This window comes from Strongylocentrotus purpuratus, unplaced genomic scaffold (genome assembly GCF_000002235.5).
Source record: "Strongylocentrotus purpuratus isolate Spur 01 unplaced genomic scaffold, Spur_5.0 spur5_scaffold_2, whole genome shotgun sequence".
NCBI lineage: Eukaryota > Metazoa > Echinodermata > Echinoidea > Camarodonta > Strongylocentrotidae > Strongylocentrotus > Strongylocentrotus purpuratus.
The window spans coordinates 24,220,490-24,232,637 of NW_022145605.1; the positions used below are offsets into that span (position 1 = coordinate 24,220,490).

At 35.7% G+C, this 12,148-nt stretch overlaps 1 protein-coding gene across 1 annotated transcript in view; it reads right to left on the reverse strand.

Annotated features, from left to right (window-relative positions):
- The window catches only part of LOC100890009 (protein HIRA), a 28,125-nt gene that overhangs the window by 11,382 nt on the left and 4,595 nt on the right, over window positions 1-12,148 (reverse strand). Inside the window, exons 6-16 of the mRNA XM_030992037.1 lie at window positions 11,419-11,514; window positions 9,908-9,990; window positions 9,192-9,269; window positions 8,210-8,377; window positions 7,533-7,583; window positions 6,497-6,553; window positions 6,012-6,082; window positions 5,026-5,131; window positions 4,203-4,412; window positions 3,600-3,688; window positions 851-1,028 (exon numbers count right to left, since the gene is read on the reverse strand). Coding sequence (XP_030847897.1) covers window positions 851-1,028; window positions 3,600-3,688; window positions 4,203-4,412; window positions 5,026-5,131; window positions 6,012-6,082; window positions 6,497-6,553; window positions 7,533-7,583; window positions 8,210-8,377; window positions 9,192-9,269; window positions 9,908-9,990; window positions 11,419-11,514 — 1,187 coding nt within the window. The remainder of the gene's footprint in view (window positions 1-850; window positions 1,029-3,599; window positions 3,689-4,202; window positions 4,413-5,025; window positions 5,132-6,011; window positions 6,083-6,496; window positions 6,554-7,532; window positions 7,584-8,209; window positions 8,378-9,191; window positions 9,270-9,907; window positions 9,991-11,418; window positions 11,515-12,148) is intronic.

Sequence of the window (12,148 nt, forward strand, 5' to 3'; positions counted from 1 at the left end):
ATGTAGCTAGTTGGCACGTTCTAAAGTCTTTGTCACTAATATCTAAGTCACAACAAGAAGAATTACATCAGATGGAACAAAAGAAACCATATCATTCTATATACAGTGCATCCCAGAAAAAACGAAACCAAGAATTATTGATGTTTTATCATAACTTAATCACATTTATAATTGATAAATGACACATATTTGGAAAGCTTAGATCCTTCTCTTTCATTTGATGTAACTCATATAATACATATTTCCCGCATGAGTGATTAAAATGAGTTTGAAGAGAGGAAACCAAAAAGACATTTGACGGTCGGTATCTGAATTTCAAGGGGAAAATCAAATTTCTAGAAAGTTAAGTTTCTGCCCTTTCATATGACACCTCAATCAGGAAAAATGAGCAAGGAATGACAAAGTTTTGTTTGTTTAAAGTAGTGCTTGTATTTCCATAATTTTGAATGAATTAGTTTTCACTGGGTGCCTGCCGTAGCAACAAACAGAGTTGACAAAAGACTTAACTCCATTTCGTTTAATGTAGATGGCCTGGTTATAGCTTGGTATGGAGTTGTTTCAGCGATGCGACTCAATAATATTGGTTATTCCAATAATGCTCTTATCCACCACACAAAGTGCTCAAGCCGCTCCAATATTACCCAAACTCTAGGTCAATTCTGTTGCTTACTACATTCAAGAAATTTCTTCTTACTGGTACCCATTAAGCACCTGGGTGAAGGGTGGCAAATGTAGCCTATTGTTTTGAAATAGGACACAAGTGTTGTACCAGGGCTTGAACCTACGCCCTTCGCATGTTCAGTCAAGTGTTTAAATCGCTCCACTACGATACATCTACGTAACTGGGTACCTTTTTGTCTGTCCCTGTACTTTCCATCTGTTCCTGGTCCTTCTCTAGAGCCTCTTGTTTGATAGTCTGGGTCTTGTCGCTGTTCTCCTTGAAAGCTGTGCTAGACTCATCCTTGGTTCCGCTCACTGTTACTGTGAAGGCAGAGTTTGAGGTCACTGTGAACGGAGCAGGTGGACCCCTGTCATGAAATACAATACTAGAAGATTGAGTGGAAATGTTGGGCTGGAATGCTAATCAAAGTAACATACATCAAGTTCATCATCATCAACATCATCTATACCATCATCATCATTGACATCATAATCACCATCATCATCATCACTACAATCATTATCCCCAGCATCATCATCATCATTATCACCACCACCACCACCACCACCACCACCACCACCACCACCACCATCATCATCATCATCATCATCATCATCATCATCATCATCATTTCAATCATAATCATCTCATCATGATATCATCATCATCATCATCATCATCATCATCATCATTTCAATCATAATCATCTCATCATGATATCATCATCATCATCATCACTATCATCATCATCATCATCATCACCACCACCACCACCACCACCACCACCACCACCACCACCACCACCACCACCACCACCACCACCATCATCATCATCATCATCATCATCATCATCATCATCATCATCATCATCATTTCAATCATAATCATCTCATCATGATATCATCATCATCATCATCATCATCATCATCATCATCATCATCATCATCATCATTTCAATCATAATCATCTCATCATGATATCATCATCATCATCATCACTATCATCATCATCACCACCACCACCACCACCACCACCACCACCACCACCACCACCACCACCACCACCACCACCACCACCACCACCACCACCACCACCACCACCACCACCACCACCACCACCACCACCACCACCACCACCACCACCACCACCACCACCACCACCACCACCATCATCATCATCATTTCAATCATAATCATCTCATCATGATATCATCATCCCTGAAGGTATTTTCATGTTTAACGATTTGAATTCTCAGGTTCATTTTTTGTGAAGACAGGCTATGCGGGTGCTTAGACTGTGAGCACCGTGAACAGAGCAGGGAACCCCCCCCCCCCCCCCCATTACAAAGACATGGGGAGTATGACTCTTTGTATGGTCAAAATAATAGTTCTATGTCAATACCATGGTAAATAGAATATCTGTCCACACTCCATGAAGTAATTGAGGCAATGTCTGTCTACTTTCAAATATTTATCTTGCAAGAAATAGCAGCATATCACTATAAAAATTATACAATAGTGTGTACATTAAAATGCACATATACCAAGGAATAATTAAATGTACATATAAAAGTATTAAAGTATTTACATTGCTTCAGCTGAGCTCGAATCCAAGCTACCCATCACACATTCAGTAAGTATTTCCGAACAGGTATGATCTACTACACCTGGTTGAACAGTGGCAAGCATTAATCAATATCCTAGCACAAGAAAGTTGCGTCAAAGCTGGGATTCAAACACAAAACACTGCAACAAATCCCTAGTTCACCATAATGATGTATATGTCGCAATATCAATACCAACAATGATTTCTTTGCAAATAATCATAGCAGGTGAAGAGCAATGAGTTGCGTCAAAGCTGGGATTCAAACACAGAACAATGCAACACATCCCTAGTTCACTACAGTGACGTTTATCTCGCTACGTCAATACCAACAATGATTTCTTTGCAATTAATCACAATTGGTGACGAGAAACGAAAGGACTCTGACATCAGAATCTGTCTGCATATGACAAAACTTGGGACCCGTTTCACAAAGCCTTTTTTCAATGACGAATGACAAAAATCAGTGACAAATCTGTTGATAACCAATCAGAAGCAAGGATTTCAGTAGCTTATAACAATACCAACAATGATTTCTTTGCAATTAATCACAATTGGTGACGAGAAACGAAAGGACTCTGACATCTGAATCTGTCTGCATATGACAAAACTTGGGACCCGTTTCACAAAGCCTTTTTTCAATGACAAATGACAAAAATCAGTGACAAATCTGTTGATAACCAATCAGAAGCAAGGATTTCAGTAGCTTATAACAAGAACTGTCATTTGTCACTGATGACAAGTTTTGTGAAACACCCCCCAGACATACCGGTAGATTGTACATGGATCCAAAGTTCAGTGAGTGATACAAAACCCATTGTCCTTGAAAGGTGTTTCATCCTGTGCTCTCAAGCAATATAACAATTGCACTATTCAAGTCACTGTCAAATGCAAAACTTGAGCGCTTCTAATCTGACAGCTATGTTTTTCCCTATCTTCTCCTACATATTGTTGTTAGTATTGTTAGTAGATCGGGTTGAGGTGGTGTGGTCTAGTGGATAAGTCACCTGACTGCAGATCGCAAGGTACAGGGTTTGAGTCCCGCCGCGGCACTAATGTCCTTTTGCCAGATGTTAATATAAATTTGCCACTCTCCACCCAGGTGTTAAATGGGTACCCAGTAGGATGCAAAAGTTGATGTGGTTGGATGAGCAAGTGGCGCTTGTAAAATGGCGACTGACCGGAATGCTCCCCGGGGAGTGGACAATGTGCATACATTGTGTGCGGCTAAGCCTGAAACCAATGACCGGGGTAATAATATGTACTGCGCCTAAAAATAAAGTATTACCGTAGGCGCATTATAAATGTGAGCCATTGTTATTATTATAATACTTACACTGGGCATTGTTGAGGAGCAATGAAGATTGGCGTTATTCTTCTTCTTCCATCCTTGGTTCTCGTCTCTATCTGCCTTCTCTTTACATCCTGCAGGAGATGAAAGAGGAATGGTTTAAACGAGATGAAGACGTGTTTCTGCTTGATTGAATTGAGTATGACACTCAAGAATGATTTTTCTTATCTATTGAATCCGCATTGCAAATGTGAGACAAGGTTCAATCAGCTTCGTAAAGTTTGGTTGAAATTCTTTCAAACTTTGAAATTGTTCAATTTCAAAACGACTGTCCACTTTATAAACTCTTTTCAACTATCACTTTTCACGTCTTCGAATGGCAATACGCGGTAAATCTGAACAAAAAAAAGGGAATACAAATTCGCTGCTCGATCATGCAGCCATTCAACGCACGCAATACGCGAACTCTCAAAATCGCGGCACATGGTAAAACATTTAAAATTTTGAAAAATCAGGATATTCAGACTTTTTAGGCCCTAAAAATTCAGAAAATCATAATATTCTGATCAAATTGGAACAGTTGGCAGGTTTATAATTATCATCATCACCGTCATCATCATCATCACTACCATCCATCAGAATACTTACAATCGGCTGCCCCTCCATCACGCTGTTAGCTGGAAGATTCCTCTTGGTAGGGGCGGAGACCACCATCTGTTTGGCAGTCTCCTGTTCCTCTTCTTTCTGCTTCTGCTGCTGCTGCATCAGCTGTAGCATGGCAGGATTCTCGATGATGGTGTTGGACGCAAGGCTCTTGGACAACACACGCTTTCCATACAGACCCTCGTGGATCTTGTTCTAAGGGGGAATGAGGGAAAGAACTGAACGTGAGAAAGGGGCAGAAAGAGGCACCAAAAATGATGGATGTTGCATTGGCTGTAGAATAGCAGAGTTCTCTACGATGGTGTTGGAAGCAACGCTCTTGGACAATACTCGCTTCCAATACAGACCCTCATGGATCTTTAGAAGTAATGAGCATAACCAATATCACATCCTACACTTCAGGTAGGGCATGATGAGCAGTGATGATTCTGGGCCCTGTTTCATCAATGACAAATTCCAAATTTCTGTGACACACTTGCTCTCAGTCAATCAAATGCCATAATTTCCATGGCTTATGACAGTTATTGTAACTTGCTTTTGATAACATTTTTTTAATGAAACAGAGCCCTGGGGCCTGTTCCACAAAGCCCTTTTTCAATGACAAATGAAAAAAAAAAAAAAAACAGTGACAAATCTGCTGATAACCAATCAGAAGCAAGGATTTCAGTAGCTTATAACAAAAACTGTCAATTGTCACTGATGACTAGTTTTGTGAAACAGGGTCCTGATCAGCAAGTAATCATTTGCCCCATGGTCTTGACTAAGCAAGGTGGCACTACACGGAAGACATTCTGCTGTGGTATCTTACCCTTTCTTCAAGAGTGAGTTGCCGTCCTATCTCTTCCATATCAAACTGACAGTAGGACACGGTGCCGTCCCAGGAACAAGCCAGGAGATCTCCTCCAGATAGACTCCTGGAACAGATGAAATATAGGACAAAATATCAGCCATACACAGTACATAGACTTTTTTCTTTAACCCTATCTTAACTGGGGGGGGGGGGGTCAATTTGACTCCCGCTGTAGTAATTTAGCGACTACTCCAGAACCACAGCAGATATAACGTTTTTCTTTCGAGTCTTACGCATCTTTTAAAACAATTTTTTTGAAAATCCAACGCATAGTTACAAAGTCACTTGACCTTTTGTCTTTGCATGTCAGCCCGAAAATCACTAATTTTTGTGATTTGTGTACAAAACATATTGAATTTTAATTTTTCCTAAAAAGAGATATAACATTGGTTATTTGGTCTTGTTTAAAGTTTAGGTGATTGTTTTGGGGTTAAAAAAGTTGAATTGTAGTTAGAAATGAAATAAAACAATGAAAACAGTAAAATACATAAGTTAAAAAAACAATGAAATACATAAGAAATTTAAAAAACAAGAGATAACATAAGGAATAACCTTGGCTCTTCCAATTTGTTTGTATTTATTAGCATTAAAGAGTCGCATGACATTTTGTAATCTGATGTACTGTAAGCATGAAAACAAACAATCAAAGGGTTTTCTGAGCAAAGTGAATGGAAAAGCTGTATTTTCTTACTTTCTGTTTAATTCAGTAATAATTTCTTGATTCAAGGTTACTTGTCATTTGATGAAAGACTGGAGTGGCAAAATTTATAGAGCAATAAAATATACAATGTTTAAAAACAGACCCCCCAAAAGAAGCAAACAATACAAACTCAGAAAAATTAATTCACATACATAAGAACAAAAATGTTGATAAGGTTACTGGGTTGATGTGCTTAGTATGGCACAGTAAAGACATTATTTTTGTAACAAGATGTTAATCTTACCATGAAACATCCATGACAGAATTGGAGAACAGATCGTGGATGACAACTAAGGGGCGCTTTAGTGACGTCATCTAGAGGGAAAACACAAAAATGATAATCAAAGTATTAGAGTAAAAGAACAAATACAAAGGTTCCAAAAAAAGAAGAATAAATAGGTTATTTTTACATTTACTCATAATATTCTCAAATTTACCAAATCTAATATAAAAAAAAAATTCTGATAGAGAGGACCCTTGAAAAGTTTTGTTAATAATAGAAACATATTTTGTCTGGATTTGAGTGAAATCAAATCTTTTTGCGCCTGTACAGTAAATAGGTGTTCAGAAAAATGATAAATAGTAATACCAATAGGCATTAGATCTAGAAGATTAGGGGCATGAAAGAGTAGGAATATCATAAGGAAAACAGAAATAAAATACAAACATTTACAATTCAACAGTTTGAGATCTTTCTCTAAGCATGATTTCTTTTCATGGCATACTTACCCATATAGATATGGCTCTATCTCTGCTACCAATAGCACAGATACTGTAATTATGAGCCTGCAAGTGAAATGGTAATAGGAAACAAAATGATTGTTATTAAACTGCTCAATCTTCTCACAACATCACTGTTCACACAATGGAACAAAACAATATATATTCCCTTTTTCATAATTTAATATCTTATTTACATAATACTCAATTATGCATTTATTTCATTATCAAAATAGACAGAGGTGCAAATTGATTGTAAATATACAGAGATATATCACAATGTAGCATACATGGCCCAGGACGATGAATTTGCCAAAGCAGGGCATAACATATAGTCATAAATATACAGTTGTACAAATATGATAAATAGTTCAATGAGATAAAATATATGAGATAATAAATACTTCAGAAATATCAATTTAATGGAAATAAATGAAATATAAGTGTTGTTTTTATCAATATTTATATCTAATATCAGATTATGTTACAAAGATCATCGATCTATCACATATGAATTTCTTCCACATGCTCAAAAGTGTGGTATAGCAATAGCACTTGAGCTGCACAATACAAATTATTATTATACATCTCTAAGATGTTTAAATTGATAAACTATAGAAGATTTGGTATGTGATATTCTCAAAATTATTTCAATTTAATAAACGGTACATCAGATCACTTTTTAATTAGAGGTATATTCTGGGCGAATTTGCCCCTGAAATGCCCAAAAGAGCCCCTGTAAATTTGCATAGAGTTCAATGCAAAACAAATATTAGAGTGTTATTTTTATGCAGGCAAGCTTGAAAAGTAGCCCCCGAAAAATAAATATTAATTTTTTCCCTGTAACATATAACATCTAGACTGTGGTACTGAGTGTTTAAGGTATCAGATAACTTTAACATCAATTCGATTGTTCTGTGCTATTCTCAAAATAGAGCTAAAATGTGTGTGTTTATGTCTCCATCTAGAACAAGGTTCTTTACACTTATCTAAAGGCTAGTTATGTTTAAAACACATGTCATGAAAAAAAAAAGCTATTGATTACCTTAATGGTACTCTTCTTGGACGGTTTGGTGAAGATACTGTTGTGGAATCGCTGTGAGAGAAAATGGAGAGTAAGATGAATGATAAAATGATTGATCATATGCAATTAAAAGTCCACATAATTTTCTTGTTAAAATCAATAATTGAATCTTTTTGGTATATCAACATTTTAATACATCAAAACAAAGGTTCAGTTCTGTGAGCTCTTAATTTGTGAGCTCTTTCATTCTTTTTATGTCAGTTTGAAAGAAGGGGATTGTTCTTCAAATGCTCTCCTATTCAATATATAAAGATAAATGTATGAACATTTTGGACCAAAGTTTCATGCCAAATATGAGATTAGTCCCACCTCACATTTCTATGAGCAGTGCATATGACAGTCAATTTTTTAATTTTTTTGGTGAGTTCAAATCCTCACAGTATACAAAAATTTCTATTTACTACAAAATCAAATTGTTGAAATTGTTTCCAGATAGTTTCTTTCCCAGGAACATTGCTTGCCCAGAATGAAAGTTAACTTTAAGCATCAATTTTTACTATTTGTCATAATTTTATCAACACAGTGCAGAAAGATTAACAAAAAGTTTTCTTTTTAGTTCTTTTAGTTCTCTATTTACACATCATCTGTGGCAAATATGGATTCTTCACTCCTCAAAGAGAAAAAAGCTCAGCCCTTACCACACATGTGACTGCCTTGCGATGCCCTACAAAGTCCATGGTAGGTTCCCAGCCTTCCCTCTCTATGATCTGAGCAGTGGGTCCACGGTTATTCATGGCATGGGCGGATACAAGGTAGAAACCATCGGGTGACCAACACAGACGTAGCACATGGGTTGTACCACCGCACTGGTATAGGATAGAAGGAGAAATTGAAATATGATTTAAATTGAATTGAATTTATACAATTACATGACTTTGGGTTGTACTTCCAAACTGATATAAGATAATGGAATGAGATATTGAAATATGAAATATGAATTAAATTTATTTGAATTACAATACCGGTAACATGACTCTAGCACTTGGGTTATACTACCACACTTACATATGATAATGGAACGAGAAATTGAAATATGAATAAATTTGAATTGAATTATAAAGACATAACTTTAGCACACGGGTTGTACCCCCACACTGCAATACGATAACACAGTAAGATATGGAACCATGTATAAAGCACAGATATGTTATGGATTAACAATAATTATGTTTTAGTTTGACACTATGACAAGCATTATCGATAGGTATGAGCTGTTAATTAGTTAGAAAAAACAAAAGTGATGTTGACATGGATGTAGCTATGGTTAAATAAAGCTCCTAATTGTCATATTTATGGCATCGATTGACTAATAATAGAGGGAAATACTGAAAGGAGAAATGTGATTCCTAAAATTAATAGTTGTTTCTTTCAAGAGAAGTTCAATGAGGAAACATGAAAGTCAATGGAAGGAAAGTATGGAGTGTGAAAGGAGGGATGAGGAAAGAAGAGTGGGAGTAAAGATAGGGTCGGGTGGGGAGAAGGATAGAAGAAGAGGTGAAAGGAACAGAACTATGGAACTAGCATCACAATGCAGATTGTGCATTGGAAGGGACGAAGGAAGAGGGAGTTGTAGTGACGTAATGAGGGTTTATGTGTAATGAGGGGTAGATGGAGTCATACCTCGGTGAATGGTTTGAATACTGCAGTTTCTTCCTTCCAGTCTGACGTCCTCCAAATCCTTACACTCTTGTCATCAGACTGCAAAAGAAAACAAAATCAAAGAAGAATACTATTACAATGACTATTAGAAGAAGAAAAAACAAGCCAGATGAATCTTTTGCATACCTCTATTAATTTATACAAACCTCACTGTAATAGTAAATAGTAATCGTAATTTGGCAAGCTAATTTCAAATGCAATAAACCATTTAAAAAAAAAATTTCATTATTATTATTTCTTTATTGCAACCAAAACTTGAGGTTGGATTTCAAATAAACAGTGGTAGAAATAGTATACACAAAGTCAAAGGAACTGTTGATTCTGATATATAAATATTTGAATAACAATAAAATTATTATACATTATAAAAAAGTTAAAGTAAGCTCATGAGTAAAATATTTGATTATGATTGTATACAACATGAGAATTAATTAGGGTATGTGTTTGTATAAATTGAGAATTTATAATAAAATTGATAATAATAATGGATATAAAAGAAAGAAAATACAGGTCAAAAACATTGACCTTCATTCATTATAACTATTACATTTAAACTCCCATGAAAGCAGAGAAAGTACTCATCAGCATTACCATTATCACCACCACCAAACTAGTAAACTTGCTCTTCTATCAGTAGTCCCATTACTCCCCTCCCCTGTTGTAAACATCACCCTTACCTGAGATGCAACATATTTTCCAATGGGGTCCCATGAGACTCCTTTCACTAGACCAGAATGACCTTTTAACACCGTTATCATTTCTACAAAACAAAACAAAATGAAACAATGAAATAAATAGTACACGTACTTGATGACATTGGTAGACAATTCATTTCAGATGGAATGTAGAATTTTAATAAATTTTTAAAAAAATGCTCCTCATCATGGAATTTATTTAAAATGCATATGAAACCGTCAGATCAAGAACAGCAATTTGCTGTTTTTTTACAATCATTCAAACAATAAAAACGAGGCAATAATATGATCTCCCCTATGATCTAATGATCAAGGATTTTCTGTGATTACTCTGAAACATATAATGAATGCTTAGTTTAGACATTACAGCCTCTTAATATACTGTATAACAAGAAACTTTTGCATAAATGCATGTTAGAGAATTTCGCGAGTTGTTGAGAATAGCAAAAGTTTCATGCCACAAAATAATTGAATCACAATGGACGCAACAATAAATTTTGTTGTAATTTGCAAACATTCGCGCATAATATGGCCATCATTAAAGGTATTACAAAGTTTTGGTATGGGGTCATGAATTTAGTTCAAATTAATATATTGGAAGCATATACTTTCCTACAATATTCATTGATCGTTGTCGCGGTTGAAATCGAGTCTAAAGTTATGAAATTATAAATAATAAACTCTTTATGTTGTATAGCTCCCTCCCAAGGTCAAGATATTAATTTAGCTATGAAACAATGTTTCTTGACTAAAATCGACTGATTAGCTATTCCCGTTGGGAAATTATATATCACAACTACATATTCTGAGATTTTCATGGTCGCAGCTACCATTGTACGGCCATAGACGCTATTTGAAATTTATCAAAGTTTACCGGGAGCACCGGTACATGTAAATGTTTATATTCAATTTTTCTCGAAAACAGAAGTGTTTTAGGGGCTAATTTTTTTAGTGTTTATTATACATCCACAGGGGAATCCAAATATATCAAAATTGTAAAGATTCACTATCCACCCAATTTTCAAAATTTCCCAAAACTTTGTAATACCTTTAACAACATATGAGAGTCTTTGGTTTTACACTTCTCAATGTATGCTGATCAGTTCATTCTTATATATACTGTACTAATCACAAAAATGTCTTTTCAAAATGGATTTACAATAATCAATCTCAGAAAATGACAACATCGCATCCTCATGGATTTAAAACTTTTTCAAAGGGAGAGGTTTGAAAGGGGTCAACACGTCTTGATCAACGAAGGGGTCCACAATTTACAAGCTCTGCTTTTCAGTGGACCTCTCCATTTCATCAAAATATAAATGCAGTTAAATTTATAATTCAACTTTTGTCTTCCTCAAATGTATAAATTATTGTCAAGATTTGTTTCTTACAATTGTAACTATGTTTTGTATACATTTTACATTGTATTCGTTTTTATGTATTGTATTTTGTTGAAAATGAAAGAAGAAAAAAAATGAAAAAAATGAACTTACCAGGGAACTTGACAGCATTCCAGATAATGACGGTATTATCAATACTACAGGAGGCTAACCACAGGTCAGAAGGAGACCAAGCAACATCTAATACATCTGTAGGGATCAAACAAGGGATCGTAGTGAGGTGGAATCAACCAAGAGTCTCATCGGTTCACTTACAGGCGAGTGTAACACAAAGACTAAGATCGACTTTAAGTCGGACTTAACTATGGCAGGCTGTTCATGCCACTGTTTGCTCTCACCATTCACTGGCATTGGTCTCTCAAAGGATGTACAAATAATTAGCCTAGTAGTTCTTGTTGGAATGCTCCCCAGGGAGTGGAGAAAGTGCATACATTGTGTGCGGGCAAGCCAGAATCTGATGACCGGGATAACAATGTAAAGAGCTTAGAAACTCAGACATTCCCATCGTATTAAGCGCTATATAAGCAAAAATATTATTATTATTATTATTATTAAATTATTATTATGGTCACAAATCTACAGAAAATGACATTTTTTTGATAATCCATTATTGAAGGAAAAAATATTATTTGAAGATCGTAATGGTGAGAGCAACCAATGGCATGAATGGCCAGCCATAATTAAGTCCAACTTAAAGTTGATCTTAGTCTTTGTGAAACATCCCCAACAGAGTGAAAGCATCATAGTGCAACGGCAAACCTTTATAGGCAGTGTTGTTCAAAATGGTCTTCAAATTTTCTTCATACACTTTGGATGCTTTCAT